Raw genomic sequence first — 21740 nt, forward strand, 5'->3', positions numbered from 1 at the left:
CTGGAAACGCAGTAACAAAACTTTAAGAAGCTCGCTTGAGTACGCGATTAATCGGGTGTTTGTCACACCGTTATGGTATTTTGACTGTTTTACAGGACAAGACAGTTAATAAGTGTTACCGGGCCTTTGATGTTTGCAGACCACCACGCAGAACAATGTAAGTGACTGCAGAAAATTAGTGGAATTTATTGCCTGAAAATACGGTAAGCGTTTGAAAGATTTTTTCGAGAGTCGCATATGGTTGTTATTTGTGTGGTAAATTTGGTATTCGGGACATTCTAATCCCGCTCGTAGAATTATGTAAAGGTTAAATGAAAATACAAATGATATACTTTACCGTTCGAGAAATAAAGAGATATAAAAGATTTTTATAAATGAAAATTTTTCATATCTTATTGTTATGTCTTTCCCATCACGGAACAATGGTGTTCCGGACCTTTGGGAGGCGTGCGCGGAGCCAAAGCCAACACGTAGAGGCCCTTTTGACACTTTAATGAAATGTAAGGGGTACACCTAGCGGATGTTGCCCTTTCCCGTGTCATGGGACGCACGCAGAGGCAGCACCCGCCAGGGTGTAAGGATTATTTGAGAGTTGATGGAATCTAAATGAACTGGGCTATTGGGTGAAAGCGATGGACTAAATACTGGGCTATGGGATAACAAACCGGACGCCTGCCTAATAAAACGGTATTCAATTTTATTTCCGGCAGACGGTGACTCGCCCCCACTATTGGTGTTATTATTATTATTTTATTATTATTCCTCTTCTTAATGTGCTGTATTACTCGTATTTGTATTGGTTCTGTATTGAGGTGTGCAATAAAGAGTATTTGTATTGTATTGTATTCAAAAAATTACACTGCTATAGGTATTTTGAAGTAGCCTGGAATACAATTGTGAGGACAGCAATTAAATTAGTGTTGATAAGGAAACACCATACGATTGCGTAGACACCTTGACGTCATTTTCATACAACATAGATTGAAAATTTGTACACTGTTGGTTGACATCGATATGGTGTAAGAAACGATGGAAACCTGGTTTTTTGGCTCGAACTTTTGGCAGGACTATAGCAGTCTTCTGACGCGAAGTAACCTTTGCAATTTGAAGGTAACTCAATACAGTTTTTTGTACTTGTGTGGAATCTTCATAATCATCGATGTAGCCAGTGCGACTGATTTGTATTAAAAATCAAACAATTTATCTCTCGTGCAATAATCTCATGAACCGTCCGATTTCAGTGGTAGGGTCAATAAAGAATCCTGATTACAGAGCTTATGTAACTTGGTAAATTTTATTCACGGATACTAAATAATAGGTAATGGGCCTTTTGCATAAACTGAAAAGAGACATGATTACTGGCACATGCCCTGACAGACATAGTTTAAACAAAAAGTGAAATACTGAGTCGGAACTATGTCATAAAATTGTATTAAACGAGGACGCCACACGCAACGAAATGAAACCGCGGCGACGTTAAAAATACTGACGCAAACTTCGCAAAACGCGCCTTGTTTACCGTGTTGCAATTTATTGCACAGTATCGAAAAACTTAATAAATAAGAGCACCAATAAATATTTTCTGATGGTAGTTAACTAACTAAAGTATCGTAACTACTTACTGGAAAGTAAACAACAAGTACTTATTAGTCAATTAAACCTCCGCAGTTATGGCTACTGTCTATTTCTGCCTTTATCATGATGTAATTGGAGTCAACACCTCCCATACTGTCGATGATTTCATTTATGACTCAAGTGCCCTAATCACAGTAAAATGCCAACATTGGATGCAAATTAATAAATTGTCTTACTTCATAGAAGTCAACTGCTGCGGTCACAGCTGTAAATCGTAGTGTAATTAAATTTACACACGTTGAATCATATGTTTAAATCAACATTGTATTTGTTTGTGCACAATCCACACTTTTGGTTGTATTTTGACTTTAATTCAGTTAGATTTAAAACCGAGGCCTTAGCGGCTTCTTACTTTTGTTTTTATTTATTTATAGCACAACAAATTACACAAAGAAATTAAAACTAAGATACACCACTAAAACTTGTTAAAAGAACTTTATGCGTGGTGCAAATTCATCACTTTTGCGTGCTTAATGTGTAGTAACTTATGATATAAAAATGACAAAATAGCGACTTTAACTTTTAATCGTTGTAATGCATTTGCCTTTGTCGACATATACAGTAGCCAATAAAGGCGTGTTCAGATATTTGTGAGTACCTTGGCCGGTCTAATATATTTGATGGCAACTGTACATATTTATCAACGTAAGCATATATGTGTCGAGTAAGTATTTTGTAAAAAAGGCCATTACTTACTAAATATATGGTGTACCGAACTATTTGGCTACTTTGGTTGCTACAAAGTATTTGATGCTGACTGTACATCTATCCCATGAAGTCCTGAATTCAACAGAGTCGTTTTCATGTAAATCACAAATAATAAGAGTGATCGGGTGTTTACCTTACCCTGCTTATTTTAACTCTAAAATAATTTCCATCCTACCTACTCATTTCCGCAAAGAAACCTAAAATGCCTAATAGTCAAAAAGCTGATCATTTTCTATCGTTCCTTGTTGTACGCGAATTAAGTGAGTTACAAGAATTCGCTAATCGCCAAGCGTAACATGGCATAGGCAGTGCAAAGTTCACGAATGTACTGTCGGCGGCATAAATCAGGTGTGCGGGCGACAAGTTACAGATAACGTCGGCATCTGAATGTCACGGCGGCGGAAGCGACGTCGCGCTGCGTCCGAGAGAGCGCGACGTCTCCGAAGCGCTCCCGCCATGAATGCGTTCGTTTACCAGCTCCTTCACTTCCACGAGGCGCAATGTGAAAAAAAAGTCAAAAAGTGACAGTCAATGTAGCCAATACGGAGAAATTACTAGTATATGTAGGCCCCAAATACGAGGATAGAATAACGCACGCAGAATTACGCAGGGTGCTGGTATTTCATCTGCTCCATCAAGCAAGAATTCACAATAATCATGTGTTATTAGACGGGAATAAGGCCTATAGTTAATCCTTTAGAAGGTATAGTTATATTTTAAGGTGTTAAAGTTTTACTTAAAAGCTCTTCCTACCATTCGAGCTTATAAAAAAAAAAACAACTATAGCCGCATTAAGACACATGTAAGCCTTCAAGCGAACACCAGTGTCATTTAAGCTGCAACGATGGAAGCACTAAGACGAGGGATTCGCAATCAGCGTTCGTCACAGCGCGGCGGAGAGCCAATAGCAAGTGCGCATTCATATTTCATACCGAGGAGTTGTTAAGACAATGATAGTTAGTATCGTTACGAGATGACGTCAGGGCACTGATAAGTGGACGTTATAGTATATTTGTCACTAAGAATACTAAGCGCGCCTGGTTTAGGCGCTCGAGTTCACATGAGTGCGTTAACCTCAAGACTGACCAATTTACCATATTTGCTTAGCGATCACAGCAACTAAGTACCAAATTAAGTTTTAAAATATAAAATTAAGAGAAAAACATTTAGTTATATAATATAACCGCGTTGACCCATGCGTTGCAATCGTGATACATTATCAAATTTACACAATGTTCGTCCTCCAAACGCGGGTTATCTAGGATCGCCTAAACATTGACCGGTATTACACTTATCGGCACTTAACCAACCAATACGGTTAATTTATTAGATACCCCATTATTGCTAAGAGAGACATTGGTTGTGGCTAAGTCGGGAAATGAATACCGGCACGCGATGTGCCCTGTATTCAATTTCATGGAGAAACTTATTTTACGTCAACGGGGCTGCTTGCTCACGAAAACCGCAGAAACAATCACTTACTGCATTATAGCTGTTAAGGGAACAGACAGGCTGAAAAGTTAATACTTAACTGACATTCATGTAATGTAATATACCACATACATTCATTAGAATTTTATTTACTATTAATTTAAAGGTTTGCAAACATTTCTAGGGGATAGTATTGCCCGTGTAAAAGTCAAGTTAAACTACCTACCTTGCATATGCGTTGCCATTTTTTCTAGCACATTTAAGGTGATATTCGAAATCAATCAATTGCAGCTGCGTTACAGTTGCGACGTTACTGCAGCGCTGTTGCACCTTTAAAGTCAAGCGCGAGCTAAGTGCTACGAGCGTTACCGACTGCACGCGTTTTCCGTTTTATAGCGAAAAGCGCCTACAAACAGAGAACCCGCCTAGCGTATCTCTGGCAGTGAATGTGTTAAATACCTATAATTATAGTGCTCACATAAGCCAATGCAGCCGTAGATGTAACTAATGAACAAGCCGCATGTGTCATATTCAACCTAGCTTTTTGTTATAGCCTTAAGGTGACATTCAGATGGCAACTGCAGCTGCTTTACTGTTGCGACATTACTGCTGTGGAATTCACGCGGCCGGTGTCGTTGTCGGTTTACGTATTTAAAAAAAAGGGTGACTTCGCGGCCGATTACTAACGCGACAAAAAAGTTTAAAGCTTCACTCATTTATCAAGGTAATTCGCAGAGGCAGCGCCTGCGACGTTGTCAATTTCCTTATTAACATGAGTTGAAAAAAAAAAAACAGAAAATACTTTCCACGATAATTATTTTGAATAATTATGATCGGTTGGTCATGAATAAGTTTTTTATCAAAAAACTTATCTTCTTATTATAACGACGTAAGAACCGCAAAGATACGCCCTTTTGCTTGTATGGCTAGTTTATGTTGTACAGTCAAGGTATTAAACATCAACACGGACAAAGTGCTAAAAATATATATACATGACCTTATTGCTTATACATTAAAGTAATGTGTACATATTCTTGGCACTTTGTCTGTGTTTATATTTAATAACTTGACTGTACGAACCCTGAATTATGTGTGGTCCGACACGCATTTGGCAAGTTTATTATTACTATCTGTAAAAGATATCCATAACGTATGTCGTCATTGATTTAAGTAAATAAGTACATTGTGTACAGAGATAACCTTTTTATACATAACTCATAGCAAAACGATTTTATATCAGTGACTAAGTATTATTTATTAAGTTTAAAACTTATAAATGGGAACTTTTGTCATTCTTCATTATTACCCACAAATAGTCTATTTACTAACGTTAGGTACTAGGTGACACGTGACAGTGTTGGTAGTCATTTACTATATACCTAGAGCAGTACTAGTGCTTTCGTTTGATTACGCATGTGACGTTAACGTGAGTCCAATTAAGAAGTATCATTAGTAAACTAATTCAAATTATAAAACATTGAAGCGCAAATGTTCATTCATAACAGTACATTACAATACAAAAGCGAAAAGCAGGAAATTTGCAACGAGTGACAAAAACTAAAACACGACCGAAGGGAGTATTTTAAATCGACACGATTTGTGAAATACCTATTCGCATATGTATCGTACAACCTTTTACAGTATACATCGCCCTTTAACTTTTCGAAATAGGCACGTAAAGTGCTTATTACCGTATGTAATTGCAATTTTTTACAGTAGCAACATATGTAGCTACTGTAAAAAAATATTGAAGTAACTTAACAAACAAGTTTATTTTGGCCACTTAAATAGCGCATTCCTTTGTATAAGCAAGATGAAAAACCTAAGACTAATCCTCTTTTACATCGTTTTAACAATTAAACGCTTTTTAAATACAACAGAATCGTAGACTACGAGTAGTAAGTGACCGCGATGTCACCACGCCGAGATGTACGTGCAGATAAGCACTGGCGCATCGCGCTATAGCGTAGCAAGGAATAATTTTTAAGCACAGTAACGACATGCCATTATAATGAATACAAACTATCGATTGATGACAACACGCAAACCGATGAAACAGTGCTGTGTAGTATTCGATAGTCGAAAGCGATACTTAAATAACACGTTATGCAATTTATCGATAGCTTTTAACAAAGCCTTTAGACCGAACCGAAAATACTTTTTTTTTACGTAAAACGTGTCATGAATGTTATTATGGCATTGAAAACGTAGGTATATTGTTTTAAAAATGTGTTGAAATATTTATCATTTAAGAATAACAGGTATTACCTATTAAAAGCGTATTTTGTATCGTAAGAAAATTTCGTTTTAAATTAAAGTCGAGTAAAAAATATTAATGTTTCCTCAAACTGAAATAATCTTATCATGATCTACATATTATATTATTTATCAGATTGGCTTTAATAGTGCTTTCGAAAAAAATGTGTTATTGACCGAGCGTTAGCATCTTTCCGTTTCAGCTTGGGCAAAAATGCTTTCTGGATGATTTCCTCAACAGGTCGCCATTCTTAACCGATTTTCGTAAAAAATTGTGAGCAGATTCATTCATAAAATAATTTCTTTTTTGTAGATTCATTTTTGGATGGTTTTCAAAATGTTGGAGCCATATATGTTCGAGGTCTACAGCTCTCAGAGCCGCTAGTTATAAAAATATATAATTAATAATGATAAAAGGTAAGAGTAGGTATTAGAGAACGGGGCTATCGCTCACATACATATAGGCCTTGCGAGTCAGCTACGTAAAAGTCGCTGTTTAAATCATCATAGATACTATTGATGGAAATATTAGTAACACACACACTCAAAATTATTATCAATCGATATTCTGCTAATAACATATTACCTCACTAAAAAAACTTCGTCTAACTAAACGATGCATCAAATTATTCAATTGTCTTATTATCAAAATTTGATTCATATCTTTTATAAAACTTTATGTAGTTAATTTGTCATTTGAATAGAGTAAATCCGTGCTTTTTGGTATTAATCAGTTTACAGTCCATATGGTGCTACTTTACCGCACTTGTGCGATAATTAGTACATTACTACATCGAAAATTTGAAGAGCCATATGTACTGTAAAATGTTGTATGATACATGTGCAAATAGCCCATCCGCAATTCGTGTCGATTTAAAACAGACTGTCGTGTTAAATCTATCGTCACGCCACTCGTTGCGAATTTCCTACTTTTCGCACTTGTATCGCAATGAAATATACTTACTATATTTATTGAGCTACTCTTAATGGCGTACATATTTTTGTACCGTTGTTAAAGAGAAAGATATGAATACGATAACAACGACAAAAAAGTGAAGGCATGCCTGAAACAACCGAAGGAGTGCCTTAAAAAATCCTATATCGGAGGTTCCTCATGGCCCAATCGGGTTACTCTGATTTATTTGCGATTTAATTGCGTGTTTGAATTTTTCTAATGATGCTAATTTGAGTAAAAAAGTAACACTAACTTACGAGTTGGTGGGACGTTTATCTTGAATGAACACATAGGTAATTAATATGCAACATATAGTCCTAAAATTGTGAAATCGTTACTCTTGTCGTGGAATAATAAAAATGCAAATTGATAAATAGACATCCCTTATTGACCGAAGCTTTAGCGAAGAGCGAAGCGTTTTGACTCGGTAATTTGCTTTCGTATGTCCGGATGTTCTCCTCTACAGGTCGCAAATCTCAACTGAATCTCATGAAATTTTGTAAGCAGGTTCCCGGGAAATTTTGTAGGTAGAATTTTTCTGTAGTTCCGTTTTTTGGTAAATGTTCAAAATGGTGGAAATTGGCATAAGGGACTTAAGTGCCATTACGGTCTATGGCACCTAAGACCATAGTGAGTACGCAGTGAAAATGGCTCAACGCAGTAAGTATTATTTAGTTTTTACATGCTTTAAGCTTATCGATCTTATCGCTAGGTCTACACTCACGTCGTCTCTCGGAGCTACTAGTTGTATATTTGTAACTATTAAAAAACATCTGGAACAAATTTGATTGGACGAACCCCGTTGAGCCAACAGCAACGCCAATTTTAAAAAATACGGAAAATGTAATAGAGAATAGGATTTTTCACTTGTCAGCACTTGTGCAGCGGCACGCAGGCTCCGATGCGAGGCACTTGCCTGCCACTTGACACCGTTTAGACACTATTCTTAATTTCCCTTTTAGTCTAAAGGATTTCTTAGGAGATAAAATGATATACCTATTATTTATGCATGCATCTCACAGCATTACAGTTTTATATAATCTTTATCTAAATAAATAAAAACTGATGTAAGGTCAGGTGGGATAAAAATAACTATGGGGGAAAGGTGGATACTTGTAGACAAAATAAATAGTCAAAAATACTTAAGATATTAAAAACTAAATTAAATGATAAAAATAAAAATAAAGCTAATTCATAAATAACATTAACTTAAAAATACTTATGAAGAATGACTTTCCTACGGTTTCTCTTATCCCGAGAAAAATAAAATATCTTTCCCTTACCTCACCTGGCCTTATGTACGGTTATAGGTATTTATTATTAATGTTCGAACTTTATAATGATGCTCTAATGCCACACAACATCAGTGAAAATGTGTGTCACTTTATATGGACATAATATTAGGTTACCTACCAAAGATGTATTTCCCGTACGGATCTCCTGACAGTGGCCAGTCAAGAGCACTACCCCCGTAGTCATCGCCTCGTAATGTACCATTACACATAACAACATTAATAATTCCCCTGCGGATTATTTCATTATTAATTTTAGCAACATAAACTCTTAATCAGAGGAGGCTAACGCAAAATTGTAGTTTTATAGCGAATTTCTACACGTTTTTATCAAGGGCAAATGCCATAAAAAAAATACATAGCCACTAGTAGTCTAGTCTAGCACTATTTGCGAGGGCAGGCTCAAAGCCCAAACTTAAAAGTTTCAAAGGTTTATTTAAAAGCACGATAGAAATAAATCACAATAACGTGTCAAAATTTCATTTATTTTCTATTCTACAGTCAGCATCAATAGTAGCGGATGAAACAACGCCCCAAAAGTATCTGATATTTCGGATAACTATTCCAAATATAGATAAATCTCTAAAATTCACGTTCAAAAGTATATCTTTCACAGTCTTAATTGTTCTACATATAGAACCATCACTTTTTGTTGAGCTGTTATAGAATGGTAGATACTTTTGACACCTTGTTTGATCCACTACTTTTGATGCTGACTGTACGAGTATAACGTTACCCTGTAAATTTTAGCAGTATAATTTTAGTAAGAAATAGCCGAAGGTTTAACTAGCAAAATTTGAAACAAATGAATACTTTCAGCGATCTTGAGGAAAACATTAAACGCTGCGTAATCGGGAATGTTCCGTCGCAAGTTTCGTGCGGCGCGCCTTATCTTTTGTTCCTTTCTGATTTCCTAGCTTTTTCTTAAGAGAAAAGACCCGTGTTTTGTGAGGTTGTCATCTCAGTAGGTCCTAGCAGATTAATTGAAGTCACATCATATAATACAGACAACAAAAAACAATTTCGTGCGCTCGATTTTGTCACTCGAAAATACGTGGAAACACGAAATGCAATTTTTTTAAATACGAGCGACATAAATTGGGAAAGATTCTACGACTTGAATTTTAATACCTAGTAGTGGAGATAGTATTGAAGGGAGCCACACGAAATCGAGCGCTCGAAATTATAAAATAGGCCCCCTGTAATATTACTATTGTAATATTACATATGTTACCAACTGCATATTATTATACGTCTGCGACCTGAACATGAATTAAATATGATACTTACTATGAAACAAAGGTTTTCGTATGCCTTAAAAAGGTAGGATACAGTAAAATATTTATAAAACGCACGATAAATATTGCCTGTTTAGTTCATGTAGTTTCGTGTGTATTCATAAAGAAAATGTTACATATCTACCATACCATAGTTTATAAGAACTTTCAGTATGACCATAGTATAAAGTAGGAGTTATGTATTGTAAATAAATATATAAATAATGTATTACTCTAGTGAGTTATTAGTTATTTTATTTCTATATTATTCACAACTTGCTGCTTTAATTTGTGCTTAAAGCTAATAAAAGTTATATCTAATTGTCTTTGATAATTGGTTATAAATTGCGACAACCCCATTAAATGATTTAAGATGGATTTTTAACAATTATTTCTCGATGGACGCAATAATAGGTCATTCGCATTCCATAGTTTAGTTTCTTGTACCTACTTCATGTTTTTTAACCGGCTTCAATTTCATAATTTCAACTTATTTATGCTGCGAAATTATTTTTAAGTATTTAACAGATATAAATACAGGTGTAATAACAATTGGTTTTTTTAAATAGACATTACTTTTGTTTTTTTGTAAAGATCTTGGTTGCCGTTAAGTAATCAAGGTTGTAGGGTTCCATAGACAAAATAGCAAATAACGGAAACCTTATGGTTTCATAATGTTTTTCTCCATACATATAACTAAAAGTGAACACATTTTTTAGTGAATATCAACGTGTGACATATCATTTGATAGATCTTTCACCTTAAGATTAAGGTTTAAATTATTTTTGATGATATCAAAAAACCTCCTCTAACTTTTGAACCGGGCTTTTGAAACTTATCTTCTCATTAAAAGGATGTACATAAATCCCGCAAAGATTAGTTTTTTTGCAGATATGGCTTTTTATATCGTATGAAGGTACGGAACGGAACCCTCTGTTATGCGTGGCCCAACACGACCTTATTGGCCGGTATTGTACAGGATATTTTTTATGTCGAGACGGTTATTATATAGTTTTCAACTCACGAGATGGTTTTAATTCTTTACAGGGTTAGGGTTTTTAATATCAAAGATTTAGCTATAGGTACGTAATGAAAAACTATTTAAAACACAGCTCAAAAATTTTATACAAATACCTAGAGAACCGTAATAAAGTAAAGTACAGGCAAGCTACGACGTCAGGAGTGGCCAACTATAAAACTCTTTGCAGTAATTACAGAAGCGCTTTAGCATAAAACGGTCAAGGCTACGCAGATCTAGCTTAGCTTACGTATAAATTTAATAATGATTTTCGTTACTTTTTACAGAAAACTTACATTGTTATCCAAAAATAAGCCATTACAACAACAATAAAAACTTTTTACATAAAAAGTAAACCGACTTCAAAAAGGATAAAATAAAATATTATCATTTTCTAAGTATATGCTTTACCAACTGATATGTTTGAAGTCGGTGCCAAGCCATATTTTGAAGCATATCATGATTTTGGTGCGTTCAATAAGGATGCGGCTATATAAGTATGTAGGTACAATACGTTGGATTGCCTTACACGACAGCAATGAACATAATTTCTGTAGGTAGGTACCTAAGAACACACAGTGGAACCGTCTTAGCGCAGTCCGTACCATATATGTCGGTATATTAGTATAAATACAATGCATTTATTTGCCATCGTAATTTTTTTACTAATTTTCTAACTTTCAATAGCACGCAACTGTGGAGTTGAGGCTGAGTTATTTGCAGGAGACCTCAAACATATCAGTTGGTAAAGCATATACTTAGAAAAGGATAATATTTTATTTTATCCTTTTTGAAGTCGGTTTTTTATTTTTTTGTAAAAAGTTTTTATTTTACTATTTTTAGTTTTAAGGCATTGTTAAAAGCTTATGGGTGACGTGTGACCCATTAATGAAAATCACAATTATGTTTTACACTCAATTCGTTAACTTTAATAAATAGTCAGGATTTTCCTCGAGTCCGTCTGGGAAATCCTTCCTGCCACTACTCTAAGTCTATTCTCCGCTCCGCCACTGACCCAATCACTCAACCTCAAAGCACATCAACCCCTGATCACTGAAACTAAATCTATTTAAAATAAATTATTTCACACCATGCATGAAATGATAATAAAAATGGCTATAAGTTTACTTAAAAGAGTTGAGAAGAATCCTCAATTCCTCATGGAATCCATCATCAGAACTCAAGCTTGACTAAAATTTGTCTTGAAAAATCTAATTTCCTTCACAAACACAGAGTGCGTCGTTAAAGAGTTCCATTCATATTTTCATGATCATCATCAGCAGTTCCACTTCATCCAATGTCACTTTTTTAATGTAAATGCTTGATTTGTTGATGAAAATACAAAAATCATTATATCTTCACATTTGAAGAGTTCCCTCCATTCCTCATGGATCCCTTCATCAGAACTGAGTTTTGACAAAAACGGGACCAATTGTATATATATATAGATTCAATCAGAAAAATAATTTTCAGAATCGGTTCAGAAATGACGGAGTTATGAAGTAACAAACATTAAAAAAAATATACCAATCGAATTGATAACCTCCTCCTTTTGAAACCTTGAAGTCGGTTAAAAATGGAAATCACTACAGCTGTATCCGTTTTATAAAAGGAGTTCCTTCGATTTTTCAGTGACTCAAGACTTAAAGTCAGGATTCCTGATTTAGTGACGATGGGACCGGCTAAATAAAATGTAAGTAAGTAACATAATATAACATTTTATAAAGGCAATAATGTTCATTGGCAGCGGAGATCGATATTTCCAGCTTGCTTGTTCGATAATACGACAGCGAAAGTTATGACAATGATGACACAAATTTTGACATGACATTGTATTGTAATTCATTTGCATCGAACGCTCAATATCTGTTCTGAATCACAGTAAGTTCCTGACAATTAAAATTAACTCGCAGGAATGTGACTTGCGTCGCCAACAGGCCAATTCATTGTAATCAGTTGCTCCGCGCGAGACTTAACGAGAAGTAATATTTGATAAACATAACATCGTGGCTATTACTTAACCGGAACACACCATCATACTCGTAATTTTCATGATGTACCTTAGTTTAAAGTCGATATATAGCTGAGCTTTCCCACCTCCATCATTAGTCTATTAAAAACGATCATTTTAACTTTGCTAATTGTTGCCCACTCGTATTTAGACGTGAATATTTTTCAAGATACAGTAATAAAAAGACCTAAACATTAGTGAATATTTATATTATATTTTTAGAATTAATCATAAATAAAGGACGATTGTATTTATTTGCTATATTAAGAGACATTAGTAAGGTACCTACGCCACTATTTTGGATAAATATGAAAAACAAAAATCAAATCTGTGAGACAAAGGGCGAGATGTTACTCGCAAAAAAACAGTGATTGCCGTAGCGCTTAATAATAATATGGAATTAAGCTTAATCCAATCTTATCGTATTGAATGAGTGGTATCTAATAGACCAAGAAAGAAAAAAATGTATAAGTTGAGAATGCACTTAGATGTTGATGTCACAATTTTATTAAAAAAATATATTTAGCACTCAAGAAAATATAAGTATGTAATTCAGATTATGATTTCAGATGTAAAAAATGTTCCGTTGTTCTAGTGCGAGTACTTGTTAGGAATTCCTACCTACAGTCCTACATCCTAACCGTAATACGAAGAATGTTTAAGTCATCATAATAAACACATCTTGGTCAAGAGATAATGTCTTTACAACACGTTGTTAGTGGTAATGTAATATTTATATGTTTATGCTATGTATCCTATGATTTATAAATGACAACAGTTATTACCAATAGCAGAAAGTAAAAGAGACAGAGATTGTAAACTATTAAGAACTATTAGTAAAAATGATAAAAATAAGGCTGCAATTTTAGACACGGAGCGTATAGTATGTCGGTTCCTCACTCTGCGACCCTGACCACCAGCAGCTTGGGCTCTGCCTCGCTGATGGCGGCACTTTTTTGTATGTTTTGTAAATGTTTTAACCGACATCAAGATTTCAGAAGGAGTGAGATTCTCAATTCGGTTGTATGTTTTTTTTTTGTTTGTGACTTCATAATTGCGTAATTTCTAAACTAATTTTGAAAATTATTTTTTTGATTGAATTTATATATATAAAGATTGGTCCTGTTTTTGACAAAACTCAGTTCTGATGATGGGATCCATGATCCAAAAGGAATCGAGGAAACTCTTCAAATATGAAAGGCATACAAATAGTGAATTTTGTATTTTCATCAACCAATTGATATTTTAAAAAGTGACAGTTGATTAAGTGGAACTGCTGATGCTGATCAGAATGGAACTCTTTAACAACGCATAGTTCCCGCTTGGCGATTTGTCGTCTTCGTTATATCTGTTAGGCGAATTAGGTTTTCAACACAATTTTTTGTCAAGCTTGAGAGCTGATGGTAGAATTTATGAGGAATCAGGGAAACTCCTCAATTGTTAAAGGCATACATAGTGATTTATGTAATTTCTTTATTTATACAATATTTCTATCCTATCTATTAAATAGAACATATGTTTTAAAATAACTGCTACCTATGTTTTTCTAATAATTATCTGGTGCTTTATCTTATCAGTCAATCATAGGACAAATCTGAAATGTGTCAAGGTGACTGAGGTGAAGGTGGGTGCAGTGACAAAAAAAAGCATTAAAACCTCCTTTTCTACATAATTTGGCGTAGGAAGCTGTCTTTTCCATTTCTTTGTATGAAATCGAAGATCAACTTTCTTTCACCGGTCTTTGAACTCGGCTTTTTTTTTCTAAAAATTATTATATTATACTTTTATATTCATATTATAAATGACCTAGCCCAAGATAAAAAATAAATAAAGAGAATAATATAAATAAGGCTAATGGTTTAACCAGTGCAATCAGTCAACGCAAGTCAGCTTGTGGTGAGCTGTCCGAGAGTAGCGACCGCACGTACCCGAGTGCTGCTGGGGGAGCTCTGTCAACCGAAAGGTGAGTGAGTGTTACAGGGTCCTCTTCCTCAGGCTTGCTGTAGCGGGCCAACCAGAGTGGAGTCACCCGATCTGCATTCTCGAGAGCAGATGTGAAAACGTAACTGGCGTGTTGTACCCGTATTTGTAACTTAGGGCTTGCACTACTTACGAACTGAAGTGCTAGTTGTAAGGATCAACTATCAATACTACGTGAACGAACAAAAACAAATAAGCTGTGTGTTCATATAAAAAAATATACCTTTAAGAGCAACGGATGCGGTCAACTCGCTCGCGCGTAAAACACTCGTGTTACAAGCTCCCACAGTAATTCATACTTACTCTTAAGCGTGGACCAGTATTAAGTATAAACAAAAGTTTAATTCCTAACCATAGCATACTGATGAATCATGGAACGTTGTTACCAACCATGAGTATAATGGCGTCAAGTACGCATAAACAGTTAAATATGAGCTCAGAATTGATATGATTAAAACACTTGAGAATCATGCGTCCGCCCACAGACCGCACTTCACATTCCAACACAGCTTTATGTCATATTACACTCGTAACACAGTAGTAAGTAGCGCTGCTTCGTTTCTTAATAGAACTTTATTATGTTCCGTACATATTCATCGTTACACATCTTACCCTCGTGGTTTTACATCTACCTACTTACAATTAAACTTATTTTCCTTTCGAGAATTCATAGTTCATAGTTGTAAACTAAGGTGATACGAGTCGAGTATAAGGGAAACAACGGAGCAAGAGAAATACTTCTGTGGGATGGTTATAATCTTTGTCCTGAGTAATGAGCTATGATTCTCACCATATTCAGAATAATAAACTACCTACTTTAAGAACAAAAGGGATCACGTAACTATTATTAGTTTAGTATATGAGTAAGAAGATTAAAAAAATATATATAAACTCTTAACCATATTTAAAAAGTCAAACGAAGGTATGACTAATATTAGTAATATATAATAATTTGTGTAAAAATATTTTCCATAATGTCAATATCAAGGGAAAAAAATAGTCCACATTTGTATAATGAAACAGTCGTCCACTATCGTCTTAGAGTGCTGTGGAGACAATCGAGCATGCTTGACAAGCATGTATGCGAGTGCAACTTGACGACGTAAGACATACGGGATTTACATAATTGACAAGCCTTATTGAAGCGTATTTGATACCAATTTAAGCCCGATTAGAAACCAGAAATTTATGATCCAGATTTGTAATCTTTTTTTAATAAAATTAACGAGAAGAAAATACTTTATCTCCATCCATCTCATAACCTCCCATAATATATTCAGACAGTATAAGCTAACGGCTTATATTAACAAAAACAAACGTATGTGATCTGTGGGTGCATCGTAATTTTCACTTTAATGTAGCAATAACCTTTTTTTTAATTAAGTACATTTAAATTTAGATCATCGCTGAGAAACAAAGTTATTTGAATTCTATTCTAAGATCAGTGGAGATGGCATTTTATTCGAAATAAAGTGTCAGTTGCCAACAATTTTGTCAAATCTCGCATGTTACTTGATATCGAACGCTATGGCACTTGAACCCGATTTTATTTTATCCTGAATGTAAAAAACACCAGATGCGTGATATGCGCGAAAAAGTTTGCATTGCCGCCATTTGATGTTAAGTTTGTCTTTTAATAGTCTGTCAAGCCATTTCCGCAAGTAGAAGTAGTAAATTTAATATATAGGCACAAGTGTTATCGTCCCATAGAAAATTGGAATTTCACGCCGTTTTCTACTGACAAAGTAGTTTGAGAGACTATAGTTTATATTGTTTTATTTTTTTAGATTAGCTTCAACAAGCTTATGATATTGATGTAGATAAAGCAGTGTATGTAGGCATTAAAATACTAGTGTGATCCTTTTATGAAACGAATGAAATGAGGGAGAAACCCACACTCGTATTATAATGCCTTTCATTATGTAGCAGTCACAAAACTACCATTAATGCCACATTGCTCTCAGATCGTTTGTGATCAAACTGTCCATTGGTCTGTTCCATTCCATTCCATTTGGGCGTTAAAAAAGTAAACAAACAAAATCACATGAAACAGTCTTGTGATATAATTGCATGCATACAAAATGTTGTACCTCATTGGCCGAAAGGCCTAATCACGTGTTGTTTTTTTTACATTAGTTTAAGGTCCAAATGGAAGATACTAGTCGTACTTATATATAACGTAAACTTATAGTTAGGTCATCATGAATTGATTACATAATGGTTATGTGGAGATTGCCTCTACGCTTTTCCTAAAATAAATTTAAATATATGATGGCCTTTTTCCATTTTGCTTCTTGTTGGTCTATCAGGCGCAAAATATGCTTATTGTACTTACGACTATTTCAACTTATTGCTCAAACCACAACTAAATGCACTACTGGTAACTGTTACCTATATTACATAATGCACTTGAACGTCATTGAACTCCACTCGAGATTTAAGAGGTGATTAAATGGTAGACTTTTTATACTGACGAAAAACAGTAGATTGTTAACCGCGGGATGAAAATTCACCTAAGTTAAACACTCTACTTCTGCAAAACTAAAACTACTTTTACTACTGCAAAATATTTACGTGTATTTTTTTAAAAATGACCAAGTGTAAACTTTAATAGTATTTCTTTAAATTAACAATTTAGGGAAAAGTATCGTTATTTATGGAATAGGGAGTTAAAAATTAAAATGGAAAAAGTACAACAAATCCATTGCCACATCTTGTGCCTTAATAGCTCTTGAGCCTGATTTTATTTTCTGGTGATGTGCCACGTCATTAGTAAGAGCTATACTCACTTAAGCATTCACCTCTTCTTATTAAAAATATTTCCGTTTCAATGAAACGAATTTTTTCGTGCTGTACGTGTGGAACACTTAGTTCAGACCCGCAATATGTGATTATAAACAGGTTAGGACTCCATATAAAAAAAGAAAAATACATGTGTCAATATTTTTAAAACCTACACGGCCCGATTCGAAGAATGATTAACATACGTTTAAGATCTTGGAGCGATCTTTAAAAGAAACGACATGTCAAAATTGACATTCATTTCGATTCCGCTGTGATTCCAATAAAATCTATCTACGATATTTCTAACGTCAAAGTGACATTGGTTGCCCGAATCGGGCTGCTTCTGTCAATTATACGACATACAAACGTTATCTACCAACGTCTCTTAACCAGAACTTATCGTTATCAACCAGAACTTATCGTTATTGTATCTCATTCTTCGAATCGGGCCGACAGTAAGCATTAGTTGTAGCGGATGAAACAACACAGCCAAAGTATCTGCCACCCTGGAATACTTTTTCAAATAGGGATATATCCTATACAGTTCGTGTTCAAAAGTATTATTTCTACATTTGTATAAAGACATCCCTTTTTGTAAAGTTATTAGAGAATGTAGATACTTTTGACACGTAATCTGATCCGCTACTTTTGATGCTGACTGTACATATTTCGTGTTTAAGCTTCTGTTCGCGTACAAATAATTTTGCCGTTCTGCCGCGAAGATAAAAATAAATGGCAAACATGAGTTGTTGGTTAATTGGTTAATTGAGTAGGTACCGAATAACATGCACTTCATACTTGACGCAGCATAGTATTGCTTAGAGGCAGTTTGACGCTCTTGATAGGAATCGATTATTTGAGATACAATTTATTGAGGCACTTGAGCTAAAATCGATGAAACGTTGTACGAGTACTTACTCGCTTCCGTATCTGGATATTCTCCTCTACTGTTTACATTTCTCAACCGATTTTCATGAAATTTGGCGTTATGTTCTATAATTTTAGCGCCATGGGAATTCGCTAGGTCTACAGCTCACAGGCCCGCTAGTTTTAGAAGAATATCTTCTATTCGAAGGTTTTTTCTTTTGGAGATTATGTTGAGGTAATGTTTTCATTGTATTAATTTATTTTTTAAAGTACTTATTTATAAGTGACTTACCTATCGGTGGGCAATTCTGCTCATCCAATCCATCATCGCAGTCGTTATGGCCATCACAACGTTTAGTCACCGAAACGCAGCGCGTGTTGTCACACGTCAGTTCCTCCGTGTGGCATTCTGAAACCAAAAGTGTAGTTACACTGGTTGGTAGTTTATATTTATATTATATATGCATCTTTATAATAAATGTGATAAAAAAACAGCCCCTGTGCAAGTCGAACTCGCGCTCCAAGGATTCCGTACTTCGCACATTTTTTAACTGTGTTTTGTTTCTTAAGCTCGGCTTATGCTTAACTGCAGAAGAACTATTTTATGTTTTTTTCAAAGGCCTATTAGTTTCGAATATTAGGGGGGAGATTGTATTTTTTTACCTATTTTCTTAAGATGATAGGCGACGGCCGCATCTCCATACGAACTCGCCATTTTCCTTTCTGGATATTTACGTTATGGAAAATGTTTTTACATATTTTGATGTATATTAACCATAGCTATGCCCCTATGTTTGACTTTTTTTCTTTTTTTATTTGTGTAAAAATTAAAACCGAAAAACAGACTTCATACATTTTTAAAATGCCCCTAACCTTTATAATAGTAAAAGATTCAAACAAAGGAGCATAGTTACGGTTGATATACAACAAAATGTATCAAAATATTTTCAATAGTATTAATATCCAGAGAGGAAAATGAGGACTACGTTTGTAAGAAAAAGCCGTGGCCTATCCTCTTAAATAACTTCTACACTACTTAGCTTGAAATTATAAACAATAATATATTTAAGAGTCCTCCAATGAGCCCTTTCATTTAATACCTACCCAAGTAAGTATATAGGTGGCAAAAAGTGGCCCTATGTTTTATGTCCGCCTTCGGGTCACAGACCTTCATTTGTGTAGATACCAATTTTCAACTTATTTTTGGTATACTTAGTTATAGAGCAAATGAGCTGTGACAGATGAATACGGATAGACAGACGCAAAATTGATCATATAAGGGTTCCGGTTTCTTTTTGAGGTACGGAATACTACAACTGCCATTATAGCAGTATGTTACAATTTCAAGATAGCTCACACATCTACAAGTATAATGACGCTTACGTTTAAAGATAATTTAATTGTACATAAGGAAATCAATTCATGAACATTCCATGAGTGTCAAAATCATTCAAAAACAGGCCAAGAGCATGTCGGGCCATGCTCAGTGTAAGGTTCCATAGTTACACATCTGTCACAGTAGACTGCCTTGAACGGGGGCTATTAGTAAGCATCATGTAGTCAGTATAGTTGTTAGCTTTGTAGCTGGCCCCCAACAACTTATCCTTTGTCTATTGTTAACTAAAACCGCGCGTGCCACTTACCTGCAAAAAAAAGGCCTGTACCCCTAGTGTAAATTTAGTCGATAGCGAAACGTGACGTACGCGTTTGCGTTAAGTCTCATTTTGTATGGGTTTTTGAACAGCGCGCCAAGCGGGACGTTTTGGAAAGTCAAAAATCTCATACAAAATGACACTTAACGCAAACGCGTACGTCACGTTTCGCTGTCGAAAATATTTACACTAGGGGTACAGGTAACTTTAAGCGGTTATTTAATTAGAACTCCTGTGGTAACTGAAATAAGATTTAAAATGAACAAATGGAAAAATAATTTGTGATTTCTTGTGTGGTCCCTATACGGTTACTGAGTGCCGGCGAGTCGAACGCTACCCAACCAGTCTAAAATGTGTCCTTGATATGCGGAACAAAGGCGCGTTATCGGAGAGCGCACCTACACTGGTTTTTTGAGCGTTGGAGTAGCCCGCGCTCAGGTGCCAATTAGAATTATAGGACCCTTTTTTTTTCAGGTAGTGGCACGCGCGGTTTTAGTTAACAATAGACAAAGGATAAGCCGTTGCGGGCCAGCTACAAAGGTAACAACTATAAGTGGAGTACCTTCGCGGCGCTTTGTACGTCTGTTTATATTAAGAAGGGAACTTTTAGCAGTAACTTAAAAACAGCTTAATCGATCGTGTTCACTATACATAGTTGTCTTTGAATTTTTTTATCAAGTTTTTTGTACATTCTAGATCTGTGAGGTAGTCATAGGTTACGCCATACAATATCCTCTCCCCAATTTTAGGGCTTCGTACCAAAAAGTACAAAAGGAACCCTTATGGTGCGACTCTTGTCCGTCCGTCTGTCACATTGATTAAAATATATGTCAAACGCTAGCAAAATCTCTTATATTTGTCATTTCTATAGAACTCCACTTTACAATGACGAGCAAAGTGAGGAGCAGTTAATTGAAAACTATTTAGGGTTTCGATTTTTGCTAACTTGAATAAGTTCGAGTGAAATGTGGTGTCTAATCTGAAGTTAAATTTAGTTTATCTTCGGTTCGTAAAAAGTAGTATATATAAAAGCAAGAGTAAATGTGATTTACTCTTGCTTTTATATACTTTTATTTAAGACCTTGAATACATTTTTTTGTCAATCTTGCAGTAGGCTGTTGAACTTGCTCGGTCGGTCGTCGTCGATCGGTATGAAAAATATACATTTCATCCTGCTGTCATTACAGGAAAATTATGTTGTTGTGTGTATGACCTCAACACGGGAACCGACACCTATAGGTACCTGACGTATCTGTACAGAGTTAAAAGCTAGGCAGAGCTAGAGTCGCTGAGGCAAAACTGTGATTTCAAAACACACTTGACGTGAAACATGTATTTCACACACATTTTTATTTCTTTATTCTTGGACACTTGGAGAGCCTTTACACCTCCAAATCTTATTAATGTCATTATTATTGTGTATTATTACTTTCTCAGACCGTGGGGACCTTATACATCTCCAAACTTAATGTATTAACCGTGGAGACTATACGTATCTGTAATATCGTATAATATTCTTGACTTGTTACATACTCCATATCTAATTAGTATTAGTGCTCTGACATTCGGGACCTTTTACATCTCCAGATTTAATGTATTTTTAACCATAGAGACTATACATCTCTATTGTATTGTAGTAATTATTTATTTTAAGATTATTATAATGTAATGTTTACCCAGGTATTGGCTGTTGTATTTATAAATGTTGTTATGTATTTTTCATGTCACTATATGATGTTACTATAATGTTGTACTGACTTGTAAAAGAGCCCTTGAGGCCTACTAGCAGAATAAATTTTAGAATTTTGAACACCGATTACCTCGTGGCTACCCACGACACACACGCATTCACGACTCCAGAAGACCTAGCGAAA

At 35.1% G+C, this 21740-nt stretch overlaps 1 protein-coding gene across 2 annotated transcripts in view; it reads right to left on the reverse strand.

The window, feature by feature from the left end:
* LOC133527173 (basement membrane-specific heparan sulfate proteoglycan core protein) overlaps positions 1–21740 on the reverse strand; it is a 204374-nt gene that overhangs the window by 111413 nt on the left and 71221 nt on the right. For both annotated transcript variants that reach the window (XM_061864076.1, XM_061864067.1), the window contains exon 9: positions 18507–18623. In XM_061864076.1, coding sequence (XP_061720060.1) covers positions 18507–18623 — 117 coding nt within the window. The remainder of the gene's footprint in view (positions 1–18506; positions 18624–21740) is intronic.

This window comes from Cydia pomonella, chromosome 1, assembly GCF_033807575.1.
Source record: "Cydia pomonella isolate Wapato2018A chromosome 1, ilCydPomo1, whole genome shotgun sequence".
Taxonomy (NCBI): domain Eukaryota; kingdom Metazoa; phylum Arthropoda; class Insecta; order Lepidoptera; family Tortricidae; genus Cydia; species Cydia pomonella.